Genomic DNA, 25902 nt, shown 5'->3' on the forward strand with positions numbered 1-25902 from the left:
TAATTTCACTTATGTTTAATGTTTATATATTTTATGTTGACCACTTAATCATTTACAAACACAGATATTTTTGCTTTATTCTTTAAAACTGTTATACTTTCTTTTTTGAACATTTCATATAATTTTGGACAAAAATACTGAGAAGCATCTTTGACTTTTCCTTACATCAGTGGGTAAATGTTCAATATTTTTTTCATTAAAATAATGTTAGCTTTTGTATTTTTAAATTGTTTAAATAATTTTATCTATCTATTTATTGGCTGTACTGGGTCTTCATTACTGTGTGGTCTTATCTCTAGTTGCAGTGTGTGGGCTTCTCATTGCAGTGGCTTCTCTTGTTGCTGAGCACAGGCTACAGAGGACATGGGCTTCAGTAGTTGTGATTCCTGGGCTCTAGAGCACAGGTTCAATAGTTGTGGCATGCAGGTTTAGTTGCTCTGTGGCATGTGGGATCTTCTTGGACCAGGGATTGAACTTGTGTCTCCTGCATTGGCAGGTGGATTCTTTATTGCTGAACCACCTGGGAAGCCCAGCTTTTCTATTTTTATATATGTCTTTTCAAATTAAAGTACTATTCTTCTACTTCTAATTTACTCAGAGTTTTGTAATTAAAAATATTTTAATTTTATTTAATGAGATGATCATATGGTTTTTATCCCTTTTGTCTGTTAGAATAAGGCGCATTCATAATTTCTTTGAAGTATAATTTCTTGGGATAATCTGTATTTTACCGTAGCATATTATCTTTTTTATAGGTCACTATTTACTATTTGCTGTTTTTTAAATATATGGATCTATGTTCATAGCCATATTAGCCATCAATTACTTTTTCTTATAATTGTCTTGTTTAGATGTCACTCATGAAGCCAGTTAGAAATTGGTCAATTTTCTGAAAGAGCAGGTACAATATTGATATTATTTCTTTCTTAAATGCATGCAGCGAATTCATATGAAACCCTTTTGACTTTAAGTTTTCTTTGAAACCTTTTTTTTTAATTTATTAAAAATTTTTGACAGATATGAAACAATCCAGATTTTCTCTTTCTTGTTTGAGTTCTGGACACTAATGTTTTTCAAAGGTATTTTCCATTTAAGTTAACTTGTGTACAGTAAAAATAATTGTTTATTATATTCATCATATTTATTTAACTTTATATCTGTAAGATCTGTATATTATGTTCCTATTTTCATTATTAATATGCACTTTGTTTTCTCTCTTGATCAGTTTTCCTAAGTTTTTAAATGGATTTTCTTTCTTGAACTTTTCAAATTACCAAATTTCTGCTTTGTTGACTTTTTCTATTTTACGATAGATTTCCATTTCATTGACTTCTGATCTTACCTTCCTTTCTCCTTTGGATTTAACATATCATTCTTTTATTATCTTCTTGAAATGGATGTTATATTTTTGTTTTCAACCTATTCTTTCCTAATAAATGAACTTCACCTGTATTTTACCATAGAGGTACTGCTTAAGCTGCATCCCATCTATTTGATATGCATATCATTATTAACATTTAGTACATAGGACCAATAAAAACTTCAACTAATCTGTAATGTTTTGTTTTATCACAAGAAAATTACATCAAAGTTGTATCACAAAACATTTATGATATACTGCATAATGCATATTTATTATAATATAGTTATGTTTTAAATATACTTTATATACAAGTAAAACTTTATAATAGTATGTAAATTGCAAAAATAGATGTCAGTTTACAAAGTGAAAATCCATATGAATAGATGTTACATTTACCAAAATCTGTGCCTTTATTCTATGACAGACATAGCTGTTAATAAACAGAAACCATACTAAAGATAAAAAAGATAGAAATGGTATGTGTTACATGATGCCAGTTTAAAAAATGCAGTTCCCTCATTCATTCAAGAAACATTTACAAGCTACCACAAGCCATTCAATGTGCTATTGACTAGACATATCAAAATAAAAAGGAAAAACTCCCTAAGTAACCTATTATAGGTTAATTACGTCATCATGGGAAATATGGAATCAGTCTCCAAAGTTGGACAATAAGCAAATAAATGCATACAACCATCATCACAATTATTATACACACACACACACACATACACACACACACACACATGCACACACTAATAACAAGGAACCAAGATTAATCCTTCTATCTCTTTTATAAGAAGGACCCAGAGAACACTCAGAAATAAAGAAAGAGTGAAAGTTAATAAATTGTTGACTATCTAGCCAAGAGGATTTCTTTTGAGGGGATGAAAACAATAGGACATTCAGTTCAGTTCAGTTCAGTCGCTCAGTTGTGTCCGACTCTTTGCGACCCCATGATTTGCAGCAGGCCAGGCCTCCCTGTCCATCACCAACTCCCGGAGTTTACCCAAACTCATGTCCATTGAGTCGGTGACATCATCCAGCCATCTCATCCTCTGTCGTCCCCTTCTCCTCCTGCCCTCAATCCTTCCCAACATCAGAGTCTTTTCCAATGAGTCAACTCTTCTCATGAGGTGGCCAAAGTATTGGAGTTTCAGCTTCAACATCAGTCCTTCCAGTGAACACCCAGGACTGATCTCCTTTAGGTTGGATCTCCTTGCAGTCCAAGGGACTCTCAAGAGTCTTCTCCAACAACACAGTTCAAAAGCATCAATGCTTCGGTGCTCAGCTTTCTTCACCATCCAACTCTCGCATCCATACATGACCACTGGAAAAACCATAGCCTTGACTAGATGGGCACTTGTTGGCAAAGTAATGTCTCTGCTTTTTAATATGCTATCTAAGTTGGTCATAACTTTCCTTCCAAGGAGTAAGCGTCTTTTAATCTCATGGCTGCAATCACCATCTGCAGTGATTTGGAGCCCAAAAAATAAAGTCTGACACTATTTCCACTGTTTTCCCATCTATCTCCTATGAAGTGATGGGACCAGATGCCATGATCTTAGTTTTCTGAATGTTGAGCTTTAAGCCAACTTTTTCACTCTCGTCTTTCACTTTCAACAAGAGGCTTTTTAGTTCTTCTTCACTTTCTGCCATAAAGGTGGTGTCATCTGCCTATCTGAGGTTATTGATATTTCTCCCGGCAATCTTCATTCCAGCTTGTGCTTCTTCCAGCCCAGCGTTTCTCATGATGTACTCTGCATATAAGTTAAATAAGCAGGGTGACAATATACAGCCTTGACGTACTCCTTTTCCTATTTGGAACCAGTCTGTTGTTCCATGTCCAGTTCTAACTGTTGCTTCCTGACCTGCATACAGGTTTCTCAAGAGGCAGGTCAGGTGGTCTGGTATGCCCATCTCTTTCATAATTTTCCACAGTTTATTGTAATCCACACAGTCAAAGGCTTCAGCATAGTCAATAAAGCAGAAATGGATGTTTTTCTAGAACTCTCTTGCTTTTTCGATGATCCAGCGAATGTTGGCAATTTGATCTCTGGTTCCTCTGCCTTTTCTGAAACCAGCTTGAACATCTGGAAGTTCACATTTCACATATTGCTGAAGCCTGACTTGGAGAATTTTGAGCAGTACCTTACTAGCGTGTGAGATGAGTGCAATTGTGTGGTAGTTTGAGCATTCTTTGGCACTGCCTTTCTTTGGGATTGGAATGACAACTGACCTTTTCCAGTCCTGTGGCCATTGCTAAGTTTTCCAAATTTGCTGGCATATTGAGTGAAGGACTTTCACAGCATCATCTTTCAGGATTTGAAATAGCTCAACTGGAATTCCATCACCTCCACTATCTTTGTTCACAGTGATGCTTTCTAAGGCCCACTTGACTTCACATTCCAGGATGTATGGCTCTAGGTGAGTAATCACACCATCATGATTATCTGGGTCGTGAAGATCTTTTTTGTGCAGTTCTTCTGTGTATTCTTGCCACCTCTTCTTAATATCTTCTGCTTCTGTTAGGTCCATACCATTTCTGTCCTTTATCAAGCCCATCTTGCATGATACGATCCCTTGGTATCTCTAATTTTCTTGAAGAGATCTCTAGTCTTTCCCATTCTATTGTTTTCGTCTCTTTCTTTGCATTGATCACTGAGGAAGGCTTTCTTATCTCTCTTTGCTATTCTTTGGAACTCTGCATTCAGATGGGAATATCTTCCTTTTCTCCCTCGCTTTTTGCTTCTCTTCTTTTCACAGCTATTTGTAAGGCCTCCTCAGACAGCCATTTAGCTTTTTTGTATTTCTTTTTCTTTGGGATGGCCTTGATCCCTGTCTCCTGTACAATGTCATGAACCTCTGTCCATAGTTCATCAGGCACTCTATCAGATCTAGTCCCTTAAATCTATTTCTCACTTCCACTGTACAATCATAAGGGATTTGATTTAGGTCATACCTGAATGATCTACTGGTTTTCCCTACTTTCTTCAATTTAAGTCTGAATTTGGCAAGAAGGAGTTCATGATCTGAGCCACAGTCAGTTCCTGGTCTTGTTTTTGCTGACTGTATAGAGCTTCTCCATCTTTGGCTGCAAAGAATATAATCAGTCTGATTTCGGTGTTGACCATCTGGTGATGTCAATGTGTAGAGTCTTCTCTTGTGTTGTTGGAAGACGGGGTTTGCTATTACCAGTGCGTTCTCTTGGCAGAACTCTATTAGCCTTTGCCCTGCTTCATTCTGTACTCCAAGGCCAAATTTGCCTATTACTCCAGGTGTTTCGGAGAAGGCAACGGCAACCCACTCCAGTACTCTTGCCTGGAAAATCCCATGGACAGAGGAGCCTGGTAGGCTGCAGTCCATGGGGTCGCTAAGAGTCAGACAGGACTGAGCGACTTCACTTTCACTTTTCACTTTCATGCATTGGAGAAGGAAATGACAACCCACTCCAGTGTTCTTGCCTGGAGAATCCCAGGGACGGAGGAGCCTGGTGGGCTGCCGTCTATGGGGTCGCACAGAGTCGGACACGACTGAAGCGATTTAGCAGTAGCAGCCAGGTGTTTCTTGACTTCCTACTTTTGCATTCCAGTCCCCTATAATGAAAAGGACATCTTTTTGGGGTGTTAGTTCTAGAAGGTCTTGTGGGTCTTTATAGAACCGTTCAACCTCACCTTCTTCAGCATAACTGGTCGGGGCATAGGCTTGGATTAGCGTGATGTTGAATGGTTTGCCTTGGAAATGAACAGAGATCATTCTGTCGTTTTTGAGATTGCATCCAAGTACTGCATTTCGAACTCTTTTGTTGACTGTGATGGTTACTCCATTTCTTCTAAGGGATTCCTGCCCACAGTAGTAGATATAATGGTCATCTGAGTTAAATTCACCCATTCCAGCCCATCTTAGTTCAGATTCCTAGAATGTCGATATTCACTCTTGCCATGTCCTGTTTGACCACTTCCAATTTGCCTTGATTCATGGACCTAACATTCCAGGTTCCTATGCAATATTGCTCTTTACAGCATCAAACCTTGCTTCTATCACCAGTCCTATCCACAGCTGGGTGTTGTTTTTGTTTTGGGTCCATCCCTTCCCGCTTTCTGTAGTTATTTCTCCACTGATCTCCAGTGCATATTGGGCACCTACCGACCTGGGGAGTTCATCTTTCAGTGTCCTATCTTTTTCCCTTTTCATACTGTTCATGAGGTTCTCAAGGACACCAAATAAAATTATTATGACAAAATTTAGAAAGAGCTTATTCCAGAAAATTATGGTAAAATTTTGTTGGGCTTCGTTTTTTTGTTCAATATTTGCTCTTATCCAAAAACTATGTATTAATGGAAGTGAATATAGATATAATTTCAAGAGCATTTTCCTTAGGATCCTCAAACTACCATTTTATTTCCTTGCAAAAGTACAAAAAAGATAAGGTCACATGTTCTGTATTAGTCCCCCAAATTAACTAGTAGGTAACTTAGGATGCTGAAAATAGTGTGGAATTCCAGACAACCATTCAATCCCTAACTCCTTAAATATTGACCATTCCAATTGCTTAATATATGTTTAGTTATCAGGAATCAGACCTCAGCTCCTACCTTACTTCTAATGTACAACCCTGATATGACCTTGGACAGACTACTTGAACTCCTTGAGAAACATTTTCTTGATCAATAAAATGAAGATAATAATTATAGTTACCATTGTTCAAAAGATTCAAGGATTCAAAATCATTATCCATCAAAGAATGAAACTCAATAAATGGAACAATTTAGATTATTAATTTAAATTTTGGCTAATACTATGTGCAAAATATGAGAGAGAAAAGTTTAAAGGGCTCAGATTTTGAACTTGTAACATATTAAGTATAAAGGATTAACATGCCCTACATAAAGGACAGATGTGGAAAGGGAGAAGATTACATCTAATTTAAACAAGTTGATTTTAAGGGATATTTAGTTAACAGTGTTCAGGAACATTTAGAAGGATGGATCTAGGGTTCAAGAGTAAAGGCTAGGCTAAAATATATGTCATCACTTCCCTGAATGCTAAGGTTCAACTCATTAAATCTCTGCTTTGACATTGTCCATGGCAGAGAAGCAATATCTGAGTCAAACACCCAACAGAAGTATTAGGAGACTTTATTTAAGATTTACCATGTCTCTGTCATGCTCGGTTATTAAGGACCTCTCTCCAACAGAAATAAACCCTAGCTCAAAGTCTAGATCCCCTCATTTACTTCCTTTACTGTTAACCATCTCTGTGGATTTACTATGTCTGCACATGTTTATTTTTAGTCTCAGAATAGATCCAGCTTAGCTGAAATCCCCAGAGAACTCAGTGCCCCTAGAGGAAGTGATTTGGAAAGAAGAGGCAAACCCTTATATATAAGGAGACTTTGGTAAGAAACAAATGGCTTCTGGGATTTTATGCTAGAATCCTTCAGCTGCTCTCAAGAGTCCTCTGCAAAATATCCCATTCTCTGGTAAGCTCTCAGATTATCTTTATCTACTTTGTGTTCACTTTACTTCTCTTCTTTGGAAATCAACCATTTAGAACTTTATATAGAGCAGGATACACCTCCAAATGTCATATATCTAGCTAAATTGTTCGTTTCAGAAACTATGTAAATGATCTATTTACTTTTAAAGATATCAGTCTTCAACAGAATTCAGATTCTCCTAAATCATGATACTGAGATCTTCAGATTATTGTTCTCCTGTGAACATGACACAGCTGATCACATATTCCAGGCCAGGAGAAAATGAGACGTAATTTGTCAGTAATCTGTAGTAACTGCCCTTTCAAATATATAAATGATTTGAAAACCATGGGGTTTTTTAAAAGAGTATTTAACCAACAATCTTCAGATAGCAAGGGATGGAACTAAGGGTAGTTTGGTTTGAGAAGATCATATTTCTTTGGGAGTTCCAAGAAGTACGTAGAAATTAAATTGTGAGACTCCTTTTCCTTCATGTAGTGTCATTCTAGAAATCACATATTCTGCCAAACATCTCATCTAGAATGTAAAAGAAAGAAATTGTACAGGCTTCTAGATTAATTGACTAAGGTTTACTAATATTTTACAGGGAAAAAGAAACCAAGTTTTCATCTGAATGCAAAATATATTTCTAGTTTCTCTATTTAGGAGAAACTTGGCCAGAAGTAATTCTGTTAATCTGTGATACAGGTAGATTCTATTCTATAGTGGAAACCGCTTCTCACCATATGATAGTCACATAAATGCTTTGTTCTGTCAAAAGACAGCTAAACAGTCAGAACTTAAGAGTTGCATTTTTTTCAACTAAATTTCCAGATGTTCATATCTTTTTGTTGATTCAAGGCTCTGTGTATCATTGCTGCTGCTGCTGCTGCTGCTGCTAAGTCGCTTCAGTCGTGTCCGACTCTTTGCAACCCTATAGACGGCAGCCCACCAGGCTCTGCCATCCCTAGGATTCTCCAGGCAAGAATACTGGAGTGGGTTGCCATTTCCTTCTCCAGTGCATGAAAGGGAAAAGTAAAAGTGAAGTCGCTCAGTCGTGTCCGACTCATAGCGACCCCATGGACTGTAGCCTACACGAGGCTCCTCCATCCATGGGATTTTCCAGGCAAGAGTACTGGCGTGGGATGCCATTGCCTTCTCCGATGTATCATTGCAGAGCCCTCTAAATTCATCATGTCCATTATCAACATATCGCATGCTGAAATCACCACCTTCATCTTGGTTGGGATGCCGGGGCTGGAATATGCACACATCTGGATCTCTATTCCAATATGCAGCATGTATCTTATTGCTCTTCTGGGAAACTGCACCATCCTTTTCATCATTAAGACAGAACCATCCTTGCATGAGCCCATGTACTATTTCCTTTCCATGTTGACTTTGTCTGACATGGGCCTGTCCTTTTCCTCTCTTCCCACTGTGTTGAAGATCTTCTTATTTAATGCTTCTGAAATCTCTGAAAATGCCTGCTTTGCTCAGCAGTTCTTCATCCATGGATTCACAGCACTGGAATCCTCAGTACTCCTGATCATGTCATTTGATCGCTTCCTAGCCATCCACAACCCTCTGAGATACAGCTCCATTCTTACAACTCTCAGAGTTGCCCAAATTGGAATTGTATGCTTTTTCAAGAGCTTTCTCCTGGTTCTTCCCTTTCCCTTCACTTTGAGAATGTTGAAATATTGTAAGAAACACCAACTATCACATTCCTACTGTCTCCACCAGGATGTCATGAAGCTGGCCTGCTCTGACAACCAGATTGATGTCATTTATGGCTTTTTTGGAGCACTCTGCCTTATGGTAGACTTTATGCTCATTGCTGTGTCTTACATCCTAATCCTCAAGACTGTGCTTGGAATTGCATCCCAAAAGGAACAGCTCAAGGCCCTCAATACTTGTGTTTCACACATCTGCGCAGTGATCATCTTCTATCTGCCCATCATCAGCCTTGCCATTGTTCATCGTTTTGTCCAGCATGTCTCTCCCCTCTTCAATGTTCTTATGGCAAATGTTCTTTTACTTGTGCCTCCACTGATGAATCCCATTGTGTACTGTGTGAAAACCAGGCAGATTAGAGTAAAAGTTGTAGCAAAATTATGTCAGAAACAAATATATTAATAACAGTCATAGATAATAGGCAATATATGATGGAATGTCTTGCATAAATGATTAAAGATGTATTTGAGAAAACCTAATATTTGTTGCAAATAATCATCAATATATTTTTGTTATTATCATCAGATTTATTTCATTCAAATTGATTACTGCCCATGGGCATAAAATAGGAAATGGTGTGTATTTTGAGGGGGTCTCCATCCAAATTAACAAAAAAGAAAATGATGCCTGATGATGTCATCTTTTATAAAAGCACCAAATTCCAATCAAGACAAATAGTAGCTCCTATCCTTGTAACAAAAATGAATTCCTCATCTTCACATTCAGTTTATCCATACTATGTTCTTTTGATTCTAAACACAACCTATATCTTAATTACATCTCCTCACTATCTCTTTTAATCATCCTAGTATGTCACCAGCATTTCTTTAGTGAAATACCCAGTAACCTTTTTAGTTCTTAAATGTCTGCTTTTTGCTACTTTCTAACTGATTGTCTATGCAAGATAAGAGTTATCTTTTAAAAAAGACAAATTTATTGATGTAATTTTTATTTTAAATATAAACTATTACTTCTTTGGGAATAGAATTAAAGAAATAAAGTACCTACTATAAGTTGATAAATATTCTTTACCTTCTCTAACTCTCCAATATTGTCAAATAATGAAATTCTAGTCACATTGATCTTCTCAAAATTTGTTGAATTTGCCAATTTTTCTGTTTTTATAAATTTTCACATCTGAACCCTTCCCTTAGGATGCTGTTGGCTTCAGTTTTACTCATTTCTGTTCAATTTTTAGAGGTTTCAGCTTAACTTTATCATAGATTACCTTAAACCCTCAGTTCAAATCATGGCCCTCTCTTTTTAACCTCTTTTATTGCTTCTTATTCTTTATTATTATATTATACTTACTATTATGATTTGTAATTAAATATATTGTTGTTCATTCACTAAGTTGTGTGTGACACTTTGCAACCCTATTGACTGCAGCACACCAGGTTCCTCTGTCCTCCACTTTCTTCTGGAGTTTGCTCAGATTGATGTTCATTGAGTTGGTGATGCTATCTATCCATCTCATCCTCTGCTTCCCCTTCTCCTTTTGCCTTCAGTCTTTCCCACCATCAGGGTCTTTCTCCAATGTGTCAACTCTTCACATCAGGTAGTTAAATACATAGTTTATTTCTTTGTTTTTTTTGTATTTCCCAAATAGAGTGTGCTATCATTGAAAGGAGAAAGCATACCTATTTTTTATGTCTGTTTGCCTAATATCTAGGATATTTCTGACACAGAGTAGATCTCCAGTAAATGGTTATTAACAAATAATATTAATTATTATTTTCACATGAAACTATGTTTTAGGTAAATGAAATTACAGAAGAGTTCTTCAATACTCCATTCAGATGGAATATAACTTTCTTGTCTGTATTTCAAAAGTAAGCATATCATACATGCTCAAAGATTTTGAAAGTACAGAAAAATTATATGAGGCTAGGGAGGAATTTACTGTCTTATATTTGATGTGTGGCAAATAATCCAACTTCCCTTCCTAATATGACCTAAAATCTTTGTAGATTGTAGATTAAATTTCTAGCTTTTTCTTATTTCCATTCATTGACCTAACTCCTCTCCACAAACCACATCAATTTATTTATTTATTTATTTTTAATTGGAGGACAATCACTTTACAATACTGTGTTGGTTTCTGCCATACATCATCATGAATCAGTCATAGGTATATATATGTCCCCTCCCACTTGAAACTGCCTCCCACCTCCCACACCATCCCACCCCTCTAAGTTGTCACACAGCACTGGTTTGAGCTCCCTGCATCATACAACAAATTCCCACTGACTATCTATTCTATATGTGGTAATGTATGTTTCAATGCTACTGTCTCAATTTGTCCCACCTTCTCCTTTCCCCAGTATGCCCACAAGTTTGTTCATTATGTCTTCATCTCCATTGCTGCCCTGCAAATAGGTTCATCAGTACCATCTTTCTAGATTCCATATGTATGCATTAATATACCTTATTTGTTTTTCTCTTTCTGACTTATTTCACTCTGTATAATAGGCTCTAGGTTCATCCACCTCATTAGAACTGGCTCAAATGTGTTTCTTTTTATGGCTGAGTAATATTCCATTGTATATATATATACCACAGATTCTTTATTCATTCATCTATCGATGGACATTTCAAACCACACCAATTCTAATCACCTACACTTTTATTCTCAGATAAATCAAAAGACTTTTTCTAGCAGTGTCAAATGCTTATAGAATAATAATCAACTCATAACTGGGTAGTACCTCACAATTAATGGAAAATTTTCACAGATATAAGCTTTGGTTTTGGACCTCTAATATATGCAAGATATGCTTCCAGGTATTTTTAGGTGTAGTTTCTCTTTTGAGTCTAAAATATAATCTAATTTTTATAAAGCATTCTTTCTGTTTTTGCAGTTGAAGAGACTGAGACTCTGAGAATTTGACTTAGTGAATTTCCCACAGATAAGAAATTAAAAGTTGAGATTTAATACTTTTCTTTACACCCCAAGATAGAACTTGGCTAAATTTTAGCTTTCACATTCAGGATTGCATCTGTTTCCATAATGCTTTCTTCTTATAGGAAATTTTATCTTCAGATCAAAGTGCTAAGTATTTCTGTGTCTGAGGTCCATAACCATCTCCTTCTGCCTTTTCCATAACCTCACAGCTGTAGCCATGGACACTGAGGGCTGTAGCACAACAAAGCACTGGTCATCTTCTTTCAGTTACCATATTAATTGAAAGAAAAAGAAGCTCATATTGTCCCAGTGGGAAATTAGGCAGCACGAAGTGAAGCCTTCAGCAGTATATGCTAATAAAAGAAAGGATTGTTAAGTGGATGTGATGGGCATCTAGTTCTTGTAGGATGTTGTACAGAGATGTCATGTTCAGCACTCTCAAAGAGAGTCTGTCATTCGGATTTGTCTTTACTAATCTTCTCAGTAAAATAACACAAAAAGCAAAATGAAGCTACAAAAATGTCAATAGAGGTGGTAGGAGTTTGTAATCACCATGATTATTTTCACATGTTCCTGAAGTATGACCCACAGTTCCTAGCCTCTGGACCTTCTAAAATAATGGTTCACAACTAGCACAGTTTTGCGATGAAGAGACATTTGGCAATATCTAGAAACCTGGGCCTTTGTTGACCTTTGTTGACAAAGGTCTGTCTAGTCAAGGCTATGGTTTTTCCAGTAGTCATGTATAGATGTGAGAGTTGGACTATAAAGAAAGCTGAGCGCCGAAGAATTGATTCTTTTGAACTGTGGTGTTGGAGAAGACTCTTGAGGGTCCCTTGGACTGCAAGGAGATCCAACCAGTCCATCCTAAAGGAGATCAGTCCTAGGTGTTCATTGAAAGGAGTGATGTTGAAGCTGAAACTCCAATACTTTGGCCACCCGATGCGAAGAGCTGACTCATTTGAAAAGACCCTGATGCTGGGAAAGATTGAGGGCAGGAGGAGAAGGGGACAACAGAAGATGAGATGGTTGGATGGCATCACCGACTCAATGGACATGGGTTTGGGTAGACTCAGGGAGTTGGTGATGGACAGGGAGACCTTCATGGGGTCGCAAAGAGTCGGACACGACTGAGCGACAGAACTGAACTGAACTGAGTCATCAAAACAGGGGTCTTGCTGACTTCCAAAAATGTTATGTTGATTCTTCCACTGTCCTTTCTGTTGCAAAGGCTGACATACTATCTTCAGAACCTGCTCTCACACTCCTACTGTCTCCATCAGGGTGTCATGAAGCTTGCCTACTCTGACAACAGAGTTAATGTAGTATACAGACTCTGTGCTGTCCTTTCTACTATTCTGGATATGCTGCTTATTACTTTCTCCTACATGATGATCTTAAAGACAGTACTGGGCATCGCAACCCCCAGAGAGCAGCCTAAGGCCCTCAACACCTGCATCTCTCATATCTGTGCTGTGCTTATCTTCTATATGCCCATGCTGAGTGTGGCCATGCTCCACCGATTTGCTAGCGATGTGTCTCCTATGATCCACGTTCTTATGGCTGATGTTTTCCTACTGGTGCCTCCCCTGATGAATCCCATTGTGTACTGTGTGAAGACCCATCAAATCCGCGAAAAGGTTATGGGGAAATTTTGTTCACAAAGAAGTTTATCAATAGAATAAGAAAGGGCATAAATTTAAAAGTAAATAAATGAACTGAATGTGTAGCCAGGGGAAAGGATGATCTAGAATGGTCTTGTGTTTTATGGTCAGAACTCATAGAGTAAATGGCTTTAGTACTGAGTATGCTTAGTACCCTCAGTGTCCCTGAGATCTTGAGAAAATTACTTCCTTCTTTGATTTTCAGATTGAACATCTAAAAATTCAAGGGTTCAATGATGACTGGAAGCCTCTACTTCCTGAATTTTAAAATATATGCCAATAAAATACTGCAAGAGTACTTACCTATATCAATGCCTATGTTAAAAGAAAAAATATATAGTTTCCATACTTTCACTTTCCTAGCTAATGAAAGTATACTAGAGGAAAGACTGTTTCTTCCTTTTTTTAGTTCATGATAATGCAGTTGATCTGTCTAATTCCTGAACTCCAAAACTCCATATGCACGATTTCTGATTTAAGAATCTGTGTGCATATATATTTAAATGCATGTGACTTTTATTTTTTCTTCCTTATCTCTTCTTTTCCTCTTCTTCTCCATCTATCAGACATGCATAAATCACTTTAGCCCTTCAGGCAACTAGTATTAGTAGGTAAACATGTTTCTGAAAAGACTGTACTACCTACATTTGAGTCAGGAAAATGCCAAATGGGAATGCTGTGCTTATTGAAGGATGTTTAACAACTCAGGAACTAACTGTCAATAGTTCATTCAGACCTTTAGCAATGGTTGGGAATCCTTTCTTTCATACAACCATAGAATGACATGTATGTTGATGGTATTACCACTATTGAACATGATTTGCATTTCTCAAATAATTATTTGCAATAGTCTCTTTTTTTGGCATTTATGAAATATATATGCATTTACTTTTTTACTACTTGTTTTTCTAAATAATATTAATCACCTTCAACTTTATCAGATAATTACCTCTGATTTTGTCTACACATATTTTGTGTTAGTTTTTTAAATTACTTGAAACATATTTTGTTTAAAACTAAAACATTTAGAGTTAACAATCAGAAACTTTTGAAAATAAACAAACATGGAATTATATTTAGAAGGTCATATATACATATTTTGTATAGTTCATAATTTTATATACATATTTCATATGAAAAATGAAATCTCATACATACATACTGCTGCTTCTGCTGCTGCTAAGTCACTTCAGTTGTGTCCAACTCTGTGTGACCCCATGGACAGCAGCCCACCAGGCTCCTCGGTCCATGGGATTTTCCAGGCAAGAGTACTGGAGTGGGGTGCCATCGCCTTCTCCCATACATACATAATACACATTAAAATATATTAAATAGAAAATATTTTTAGAATATTGGTTGGCTAGTCAAATCATTTTAAACAAAAACGATTTCAAACATAAAATTTTCTCTGAAAGTAAAGCAATCTCTATCCTTGTACAAGCTCTGTTTGCAAGCTTAGAATTAGCAAATGGTTTATGCTGGCTAAAAGAAACCAAAAATAAAATTTTGATACTCTAATTTTTCAATCCTTTGGTTAAAGATGTCTAACCTACTTCAAACAAAATATATAAAAATTGTTTAGATGATGAATTTTCTAAAGATGCTAAGCAGATGCTAAGACAGTTAGTATACAGAGTTTAAATGTGTTAAGGAGAAGGCCAAAATTAAAATTGGGTAGGGAGAGCTATTAGACCATGTTTCAAATATACTAAAGTTTTTGCCAGGCCTAATAGGAGCTCCAGAGCAAAGACTGTTGTATGGAGGAGTCCCTCATTCATCAGAAATGGCCAAGTACATGAGCACCATTTACTCGTTCATTATCGGATTACAAAAACAAGATTGTGACTTCTGATGGAAATCTAAGGTAGACTCTAATACATCACATTCTTCAGCTTGCAACTGGACAACAAACTATTTCTTCAAGTGGGATCATAAAAGTGTGTGTTTGCATCTGTTATACCAACATTCAGAAAACTAAGATCATGGCATCTGGCCCCATCACTTCATGGCAAATAGATGGGAAAACAATGGAAACTGTGAGACTTTATATTTTGGGGCTCCAAAATCACTGCAGATGGTGACTGTAGCCATGAAATCAAAAGATGCTCGTTCCTTGGAAGAAAAGCTATGACCAACCTAGATAGCATATTAAAAAGCAGAGACATTAGTTTACCAACAAAGGTCCATCTAGTCAAAGCTATGGTTTTTCAAGTAGTCATGCATGGATGTGAGAGTTGAACTATAAAGAAAGCTGAGCGCCAAAGTTTTGATGCTTTTAAACTGTGGTGTTGGAGAAGACTCTTGAGAGTCCCTTGGACTGCAAGGAGATCCAACCAGTTCATCCTAAAGGAAATCAGTCCTGAATATTCATTGGAAGGACTGATGCTGGAGCTGAAACTCCAATACTTTGGCCACCTGATGGGAAGAACTGACTCATTTGAAAAGACCCAGATCTGGGAAAGATTGAGGGCAAGAGGAGAAGGGGACGACAGAGGATGAGATGGTTGGATGGCATCACTGACTCAACACACATGAGTTTGAGTAGGCTCCAGAAGTTGGTGATGGATAGGGAGGCCTGGCATGCTGCAGTCCATGGGTAGCAAAGAGTTGGACACAACTGAGCGACTGACTGAACACCAAATTAGTCTGGTTTACCAAACACTCCTTCAGAGGCTCACATAGATTTAAAATCTGATTGAAACTGGTTAGTCAATAAAAGAGAATGCTGATTATTCTTTCACTATAATGCTAAAGATTTTTTTTCTTTTTAAATTGAATATCAGATTTGTCTTAAGAATTTCTTAATTCAATTACTCTAAATGTATACATAAAAAGAAAATAGACTGGAAGAATTGCCTGGATGTAGTCATGAATTGTGTTTGGACCATAACTATCCCAAGAGCATTGTGAACAAATTTTCCTAATTTCACAAGAACATTGTTTTTACCACACTGTTGTCCTGACAAATATGAACTTATATCTACGTTTTTAAAAATGTATATCTAGTGTTGAACTCCTTAACAGAATTCAAAATAGCAGTTTTCAATAGGACCACATGTTTTATAGAATAAAATGTGAACCCAATACAAGTTTAAAAACTTTTAGTCATGAATTGGAGTAACATTATTTAAGCAACTTATAAAACTGATTGATTTTTCAGAGTGACTTTAGCATCAACTTATATAACTGATTGATTTTTTTAGAGTGACTTTAACATCATGGTGGCATAAGGTATCTCTTATTTGTCCTCCCTCCAGCAAAAACAACAAAAATTAACCACCCATCCATGAACAGCAAAGTGCTTCTGCGGAATCCAGTACCAAATTTCAAGGAACCTAGGTGGGTCACACACAGCCATACGTCTGTAATAGGCAGACAGACCTTGCTATATGGTGTGGTCTCCAAGAGAGCTATGAACTAGTTCCAGTCTCTCTGGGCCTTGGTCCTTTAACACTTGGAAACACTGATTGAGGTAGACACCCATGAATGAGAGAGCTTTGTGGAAGTCCAGATTTCTAGAAAAGTTCCAGCATGCCATTGGAGCAAAAAATATATAAGTTTCAATGCCCTGGAGTGTGTGAGAAGAACAGTTAAACTTTGTGCAAATCACCCCTTCCTAAGAGAGCTAAGTTTAGAGCGAAGTGAGACCTTCTCAGTCCCTCGATTTCTCCTGCAGGGAAAAGGGAGCATGGTTGAGTGAACACCCAGCTTCCCCAGCTGTGCAGAACACTAGAAAAGAGACTTATTTATCATGTAACATCCAGAGTACCAAATCATAAGCTCCATGACTGAAAAGAGGAAAGATATCAGGAGAAGGGCAGATAAAATTCTCAGAGGTTATTGAAGTGCTGTGGTCCCTGCTGACTATTTAGTGAACTCCATCAGGAAGTCTGTCTATGAGCCAATGGGAAAGTATCACCTGAAGATCTTCCCAACTGGCAAAAAAAAAAAAAAAAAGAAAAATCAAGAGGTGGAAGTATATCAGGTTAAAACACTTTTGCACAGCAAAATAAGCAATCAGCAAAATGAAAAAGCAGCCTACATAGTGGGAGAAAATATTTGCAAAACATACATCTAATAAGTGATAATATCCAAAATATATAAGGAATGCACAACTCAATAATAATAATAAAACAATCAACCTGATTAAAAAATGAGCAGAAGAACTAAAGAAATATTTCTCCAAGAAAACATGCAAATGGCCAGAGGGTACAGGAAAAGATGTTCAACATCTTTAATCATCAGGGAAATGCAAATCCATATTGGTTGAGAAACAAAGATAATAACTATACATTAGGTCCATTTTGGGCAAACTAGAATCACTCTACCAGTTGTTTTAATAATGATGCTTACTGAGAATCCATTGTGTAAGCTATCCTGTTGAGGTCTTTCCTCCAATTTAAATCAGCCTAAAAGAAGCTAGTTAATCATAATTAAGAAACCTATAGTTTAAGACTGAAGGCTGGGGACTTCCCTGGTGGCTCAGTGGTAAAGAATCCATCCGTCAAAGTAAGGGACACAGATTCAATCCCTGATCTGGGAAGATCCCACATGCCCGGGAACCACTAAGTCTGTGTGCCATAACTGCTGAGCCTATGCTCTAGAGCCCGGGAGCCATAGCTACTGAGACCACATGCTGCAACAACTAAAGTCCAAGTGCCTAGAGTTCATGGTCCGCAACAAGAGAAACCACCACATTGAGAAGCCGCCCACTGCAACTAGAAAGAAGCTCCCGCTTGCTGCAACTAGAGAAAAGCCCATGCAGCAACAAAGATCCAGCACAGCCAAAAATAAATAATTTTTAAAAAGAAGTGAATGTGGGCAGATCTTTAAAAAAATTTAAAAGAAAAACAAAACTGAAAGCTGTTATTTAATATTATACAACAACTTAAATGGGAAAAGAATTTGAAAAGACTAGATACATGTATGTGTGTGTGTGTGTGTGTGTTAGTCACTTAGCCTGTCTCTTTGTGACCCCATGGACTGTAGCCCGCCAGGTTCCTCTGTCCATGGGATTCACCAGGCAAGAACACTGGAGTAGGTTGCTATTGCCCTTCTCCAGGGGATTTTCCCAACCCAGGGATTGAACCTAGGTCTCCTGCATTGCAGGTGGATTCTTTACCATCTGAGTCACCAGGGAAGCCCAGATACATGTATATGTCTGACTAAATCACTTTGTATACACCTGAAGCTAACACAACATTGTTAAGTCAACTATACTTCAATATAAAATTTAAAAAATCTTAAAAAGACTGAAGGCTGATAAGGACTATCCTTTTCCCTAAATGCAAACCAAATTACACTAGCAGTTGACTCTAAAACATTTGAGGATGCCTAATAGTATCAGGGTCTGTGTTAATAAAAACAAAAAAAAAGAGAGAGAAGCAGTTCCTTTTTTAAGATATAAGGAGATAATCTCTTTAGACATTGTCATATGTCCTAGCTTGCTGGATATAAAGTATCAGAGATAAGGTTAGGATCAGCTATATCTTTTATCTGAATCTGAATCAAAACGTTATCTTGTGTAATACTGCTCTTCAATCTGAGCTAGTGCTTTCTTACACAATTTCAGAAAATGAAATCTGTTAGTACAAACATCTTTTTGAATATATCCCTTGCCTACATACAAGATTGGGGTTTCTTAGCCTCTCACAGCTTCCATCTCTAGCCAAGTGCTTTGAGAATTCTTCAGGGAATTTTCAACTTCAGCTGAGGCCCCTAGGGAGAAGCTGCTGGGCTCTTCAAAAGAACCCTGAGTTTCAAGCAGGAAATCTTCTTGTAGTTGGGCTACCATTTTTCCTGAGTTCTGACTAGAAGTACGCACCCCACCCACTTTTCTCTCCAGCTGTTGCTGCTCAGGTATGTAATGCAAAAAGAATCAGAAAGATTACTGAGGCACATAGAATCAGACACTGAGCTCTCAATCTTTGTTACTTCTGAATCCCCACATCAAATTAGTCAAAGAAGTTTTGAGAAGCAGATGGCCTGGGGAGAGTCAGTCCTCACTTTTTCACGGTCAGTGACCCTGTAAAAGTCGTCTTCATCGTCCATTTTAATTCTTGCTGCCTCTCATCTCTTTCCTCCTCATTAGGAGTGTTATTAATAGTTCCTTTACCTTTAAAATTAAAATTGTAATCTCTGCTTACCTTAAAACTGTGTTATGATAATTAAATATTTAAAATGAATTTGACCATGCTCTGTAACACTAATATTTAGTGTAACACTTTGCACTAATAGGAGGTCATAATTGTCCTTGGGAGTAATTTTGCAGACTGTCACCAACACAGATGTTGATCATTGTAAATACCACTGTGTGCAATTATATGAAGAATAAGAGAAAGAGGGAGTCAAATGTCATTGAAATCTGTTTAGCCCATTTCTTCTCTATTTCTGCTGCAGGCTCTAGGATAATGTCCCTTTACACCAATAAATTAGAGCTGAAGGGAGATTCAAGGGTGTATGATGTTAGTTAGTGTCAGCTGACACTTCTCTGATCCATTAATCTGGAGGAAGTGGAGATAATAACTGGTGTGGGATACTGTGTATGCAACTTTTCATTAAGCAGACAGAATGAAACTTCTCTGACTGGAGATATAGGATGAAATAGATAGTTTCTACCTCTTTCTTCTATTTCTCAAACTCTGAAATCTCTCAGTGTGGAATGGATGGAAACCAGCTTGACTGAGTCTGCTGGCTGAAAAGTCACATATATATTCAAACTCTTATTTGTATCTCCACTTAACATATGGAAAATTTTCCCTTCTTTATTATCATTCATTTTTAAGGTTTTGTTGAAACTTTTTTTCTTCCATCACTATTCTCAGTGTTAGAGTCAGATTGCATTGTTGTCTGTGCCACCAATAGCATGATATTCAAACCTTATGATATTCCCTGCTTCCTTCACTGCCCATCTTCTCTCCAAGTCTCCACTTTCCTTCTGCATTTCTCTTGTTTGCTAGAAGTGCCTCTTTATATCTTTTTTGTTTGTTTGTTTCTCCTTTGTAATCATAAAACAACATTAATTTCAGTATTATATTAATTATTGCATTATTATCTGTTTTACTACTTGTTTTGATTTGAAGTTTGAATGGCAAAATCTGGACATAGACATTTTGTCTTTCCTTATTCTCAGCCATTCAATGCTTCAGAACTTTATTGGTTAAAAAAAGAAGCTTTTGTGAAAGAGGACCCTCAACTTTCCATCTCTTTTCCTTAAAATATCCTGCCTTCACCTATCATGTAGATTTTTTCCTAGAGAAAAATTACAAGTAATATACACTTCTTACTTATCCCTCCCCATTCACTGATAGTGTAAGCCTGTATAATCTTTCTCCAATCTATGGAAATATTCTCTGAAAAATCAATAATGAACTCACCATCAAAAGTACAATGCCTTTTAAAAAATCCACATCTTATACCATCTCTTTTTCTTAGTCAACAGTAGTGACTTGACTTCAGTAACATTATACACTGCTATTTTTATCCTGTTTCTTTTCTCCAATCTTTGTCTCTTTTCTAGTTCTAATTTTATGTTCTACTCTCATTTAAAATAATTTCCAATATTATGAACAGAGCCTTGTCTTTTCTTTCACACTGTGTCTCCTAGCAATTTTCTCCAAATTCTTGGGAGATATCCTATAACTCAAGCCTCCACTCAAACCAAAGGTCATTACCTATAATACTCTCTTGGCAATCTCCCCAAGAATTTATTTTTAAGCTGACATTCAGCATGTCCCAACTGAACTTAGTCCCCAGAACACATTTCCTCTCATCTGTTATGTACATAGTTGAAATGGTTGCCCATACATATATCTTGGTATAGTTCTGTTTTGTTTTTTGATTTTTTTTTAATTATCTGACTTTTGTAAGACCTAAAGTACTATGTAGTAGTAGGACTACTCCTACTACAGTAGTAGGAAATATGATATAAGACAATAATGTAGACTCAGGAATACACTGTCAGAGTTTGAATTGCATCCTCAACCCTTACTTGCTCTGTAACTTTACCCAGGTCACTTCACCTCTCTGGGCCATGGTTTTCTCACCTGTAATATGCTGCTTAGAATAGAATCTGTCTATTGATAATATGATCATTGTGAGAGTTGAATGGCATAATAAACACTATGCACTTAGAAAGGTGGCAGAAAGATAACATATTAAACATTAGCTATTTTAAGCTTTTTATGCATGTGATAAGCTTTTTCTGCATGTAGTATGTAGTCACACTACATTAACATACGTAGAACCCATTAGAGTGTGGCTTGCAATAAACATAACTGAATAAAAGCTTAGAAGTCAGAGGTAAAGGAGAGCCTGGTTTCAGGTGTTATAGGACAGACTTATACCCTTGTGTCATATTATCCAAACCCCAGAGGCACAGCTCACTCTGAGAGCCTTAAGATTTACTTTCCTTAGGCTAGAGATTAGAGGCTTTTCCTGACCGTTTTGGTTTTTCTTTGTTATCACTATTTTAGAGCTGATGTTTCCCACCTCCAAATCTCCATCTCTACAGCTTAACCACCATGATGACAAAAACACATATCTCTCCTAATATCTCTCAGAACTAAGCCCCGAAGCACCCTGTCCTAAAAGTATTTGTTTTTTAAAGACTGCCTTTTCAAACATTTCTCAGTTCCAGACTTCAGATTTGTACATCGACATTTGCCTCTTCAGCCATCAAAGGCTTTTATGTAAATTCAGGAAAGGCGTCACTCTGGTCACAAGTTACAAGCTTAAGGACTCCAACAAATATTTACTTAGTGGTTCCTCTGCATTCCCCTGCAGGCCAGGTACTGTGGAATGAAAGACTATCCCCAGCTGGGTTACAAATACATTTGAAAGCTCTTAATATGCAACTGATTCTAGAAGACAATTATGCAGAATGGTGTGTATAGTACCCGTTCCACATATAGATGGTGCAGCTTTAAATGCTTTGCTGATTGAATTGGAGATTTATTTTTTTCAGGGAAGGACATATGGAAAAGGTGCCATCTGAGGTGACCTCATTAAACTACTGAGAGTCCAATACAGATGAACATATCACCATAAGCCTAAATCACACAGCATCCGTGAGCTATAGAAAGCACCTTTGACAATCACCTTCCTAGACCCTCCAGAAAAGGCTAATAGATCAGGTGCCCCAATTCTTTGCCAATCCATCTGCAGATCCTTTCTGTCTCACTGACCCCAAGACAGGTGAGTGAGCATTCAGCCCTGTCATTCTCCAGAAATCCCATTCTATATTGCAGGTTGGTGAATTCAAGGTTATAAAGCCATGAAAATCCTTTATAACAGCAGCCTCCAGAAAGCGACTTTCTTCCTGACAGGCTTCCAAGGTCTGGAAGATCTCCACGGCTGGATCTCTATTCCCTTCTGCTTCATCTACTTGACAGCTATCATAGGCAACCTTACCATCATCCATGTCATCTGTACTGATGTCACCCTCCATGAACCCATGTACTATTTCTTGGCCATTCTGGCCTTCACAGACCTGGGCCTTTGCCTTTCTACACTACCCACTGTGATGGGCATCTTCTGGTTTGATGCCAGAGAAATTGGTATCCCTGCCTGCTTCACTCAACTCTTCTTCATCCATACTTTGTCCCTAGTGGAGTCTTCAGTCCTGTTATCCATGTCCATTGACCGCTATGTGGCCATCTGCAACCCACTGCATTATTCCATAGTCTTGACACCTGCACGTATCATCAGGATGGGGCTGAGCTCAGTGTTCAGAAGTGTGCTGCTCATCCTTCCCCTGCCATTCCTCCTGAAGCGCTTCCAGTACTGCCACTCCCATGTGCTGGCCCACGCCTACTGTCTGCACCTGGAGGTCATGAAGCTGGCCTGCTCTAGCATCATTGTCAATCACATCTATGGGCTCTTTGTCGTGGCCTGCACTGTTGGTGTGGACTCACTGCTCATCTTCCTCTCTTATGCCCTTATCCTCCACACCGTGTTAAGCATCGCCTCCCACCATGAGCGACTTCGGGCCCTCAACACCTGTGTCGCCCATATCTGTGCTGTGCTCCTCTTCTACATCCCCATGATTGGCTTGTCTCTTGTGCACCGCTTCGGTGAACATCTGCCCCGCACTGTCCACCTCCTCCTGTCATATGTGTATCTGCTGGTCCCACCACTCACGAACCCCATTGTCTACAGCATCAAGACCAAGCAAATCCGCCAACGCATTGTTAAGAAGTTTGAGTTTATAAAATCACTCAGGGGTTTCCAGCAGGATTAGTTCAGAGAAAGACAAGTTGGGGCATAAAGCCCATAGATATTTTTGATTTCAGCTGTCCCTGTTGCTGCTGCTGCTGCTGCTAAGTCGCCTCAGTCGTGTCCAACTCTGTGCGACCCCATTAGACGGCAGCCCACCAGGCTTCTCCGCCCCTGGGGTTCTCCAGGCAAGAACACTGGAGTGGGTTGCCATTTCCTTCTCCAATGCATGAAACTGAAAGTGAAGTCACTCAGTCGTGTCTGACTCTTCGTGACCCCATGGACTGCAGCCTACCAGGCTCCTCCATCCATGGGATTTTCCAGGCAAGAGTACTGGAGTGGGGTGCCATCACCTTCTCCAGCCCTGTTGATCAGACAGTAAAGAATCTGCCTGCAATGCAGGAGACCTGAGTTCGATCCCTGGGTCAGGAAGATCCCCCGGAGAAGGGAATGACAATCCACTCCAGTATTCTTGCTTGGAGAATCCCATGGACTGAGGTTCCTGGCAGGCTACAGTCCATAGGGTCACAAAAAGTTGGACATGACTGAGTGACTAACACTACTACTACTAGGGAAAATAAACTCCCAATTATCAACAAAAGGGAAATAAATGATGCAATATACTGCATGTGTAACCTTGGGAAAATTGCTCAATTTCTCTGTTCTTTAGTTTCCTCAATTGCAGAATGAAAATGTAAATAATTATATTACCTTCCTTATAGGGATATTGTGAAGATTAAATGAGATCATTCACGTAACTCTGTAACACAGTGCCTGAAGTGTTATCAATTCTCAACAAATATTGACTACTATTACTTGGAAAAAAACCCAAAAGAGTACACAAGTTTCATCTTTTATTCCTCTAGGCAGTTGAATTTGATCAGAGATTTATATATTTAAGTTTGCATTTTGGTTAATTTATGTTGCTTTATCATAATTATCACTTTTATTCATTTGCAACAGGCTTGCAGATACCCATACCTATGCCTCAATTAATAACTTTTCATGAGGGTTCTTCCTAAGCACATACCCACAAAGTTAAGAAAAAGAAGATACTCTAGGAGCTTGAGGGAAGTTCTCCAGTTAGAACAACAATAAAACAATAATCATAGTTGAGCCTTTTAGAAGGTAGTTAAGGTTTAGGGTAATCATTCATCATCTGAGTAACTAGTCAAGGGGCTTAATTTCTTTCTTCAGTTATCCTGTTATTACAGGGGTGAAAAGTGAGAGAAAAACATGAATATTTTATGTTTTTTGCAAGATGCTTTTCTCATGTCAATGTCTAGCCTTAACAGACAGACACACACACACATACAGACACAATATACAGACAGAACTGCAAAAAAGATTTAATATGTATGGATTGAATAAAGCAACACATGAAGGAACCAATGAGTGAATTAATCAAACAGCCTCATCTTTCTAGCTAAGACTATTTCTTAAAGAGATTGTTTTTCTTCATTTTGTCTGCTTCAGTTCCATTTTTATCTCTTTCCTGTAATATTAGGAAAGATGTATGACAATCAACTGCCAGAAAACAGAAGAAAAATCATGTTGATGCATGGCAGAAACCAGAATACTCTAAAACAATTATCCTCCAATTAAAAAGAAATAATTTTTTAAAAAGTCTGTGCTGTGAATTTAATATTTGTGCTCCCATGCATGCATGCTAAGTCATACTCTTTGCAACCCACGGACTGTAGCCCTCCAGGCTCCTCTGTCCATGGGATTCTCCAGACAAGAATACTGGAGTGGGTTGCAATGCCCTCCTTCAAAGGATCTTCCCAGAATTGAACCCGTGTCTCTTATGTCTCCTGCATTGGCAAGCAGGTTCTTTACCACTAGTGCTACCTTGGAGGCCCCTTTTGTGATCCCACCCCCCACCCTCAAAATTCATATTTTGAAAGCTAATCTCCAATGTTATGGTATTTTGAGATGGAGTCTTTGGAAGGAAGTTGGCTCATGAGAGTGGAGCTCTCATAAATAAGATTAGCGCCCTTATAAGAAGAGACATAAGAGAGATGATCTCTCTCTACCATGTGAGGACACAGAGAGAAGAAAGCTGTCTGCACACCAGAACAAGAACGCTTAGCAAGAACCCAGTCAGCCCACACCTTGATCTTGGACTTCTCAGCCTCCTGAATTTTGAAAAATAAATGTTTGTTTTTTAAATCCAGTCTGTTACAACAGCCCGAATAGACTGAGTCCAAATTCTAGGACTATAAAGGAGATAATAATCATATAGTAACACACACCAAGAGATGATGAGAAAAACAAACAGCAGAGTAATTAGGATGGTCAGAATTGGGCAGAAAATATGTTCTGAAGGAGTATCTAATAATGTTCATGATAGTAATGACATAATATTGCATATGTATATAAGCTAATGGATCTGAGATTTCTCTCCAGAGCCAAAACCATGGAGTCTTCCATGACTGGCAACACATAACTCATAGCCTCTATTTTAACGGTCATCCCAGAGAAATTATATGCCTGGACATGAACTTGAGCAAACTCCAGGAGATAGTGAAGGACAGAG

General features: G+C 37.9%; 4 protein-coding genes across 5 annotated transcripts in view; all 4 read left to right on the top strand.

The window, feature by feature from the left end:
• The window catches only part of LOC145525653 (olfactory receptor 51I2-like), a 550369-nt gene that overhangs the window by 254381 nt on the left and 270086 nt on the right, over positions 1-25902 (top strand). The gene's annotated exons all lie outside the window — the stretch shown is intronic.
• LOC145525684 (olfactory receptor 51A4) lies at positions 8037-8981 on the top strand. The gene has a single exon (XM_081539209.1). The coding sequence runs from the start codon at positions 8037-8039 to the stop codon at positions 8979-8981; it is 945 nt and encodes a 314-aa protein (XP_081395335.1).
• Positions 12642-13169, top strand: LOC145525274 (olfactory receptor 51A4-like; the record flags this gene model as incomplete). The annotated part of the gene is made up of 1 exon (XM_081538076.1): positions 12642-13169. A coding segment is annotated over one exon (528 nt), but the record flags the coding sequence as incomplete, so codon positions are not given.
• Positions 22423-23388, top strand: OR51G1 (olfactory receptor family 51 subfamily G member 1). Its single transcript, XM_081546408.1, has one exon. It carries the CDS (start codon positions 22423-22425, stop codon positions 23386-23388), a length of 966 nt encoding a protein of 321 aa, XP_081402534.1.

Source organism: Giraffa tippelskirchi, chromosome 11 (genome assembly GCF_054371585.1).
Source record: "Giraffa tippelskirchi isolate mGirTip1 chromosome 11, T2T-mGirTip1v1.2.pri, whole genome shotgun sequence".
NCBI lineage: Eukaryota > Metazoa > Chordata > Mammalia > Artiodactyla > Giraffidae > Giraffa > Giraffa tippelskirchi.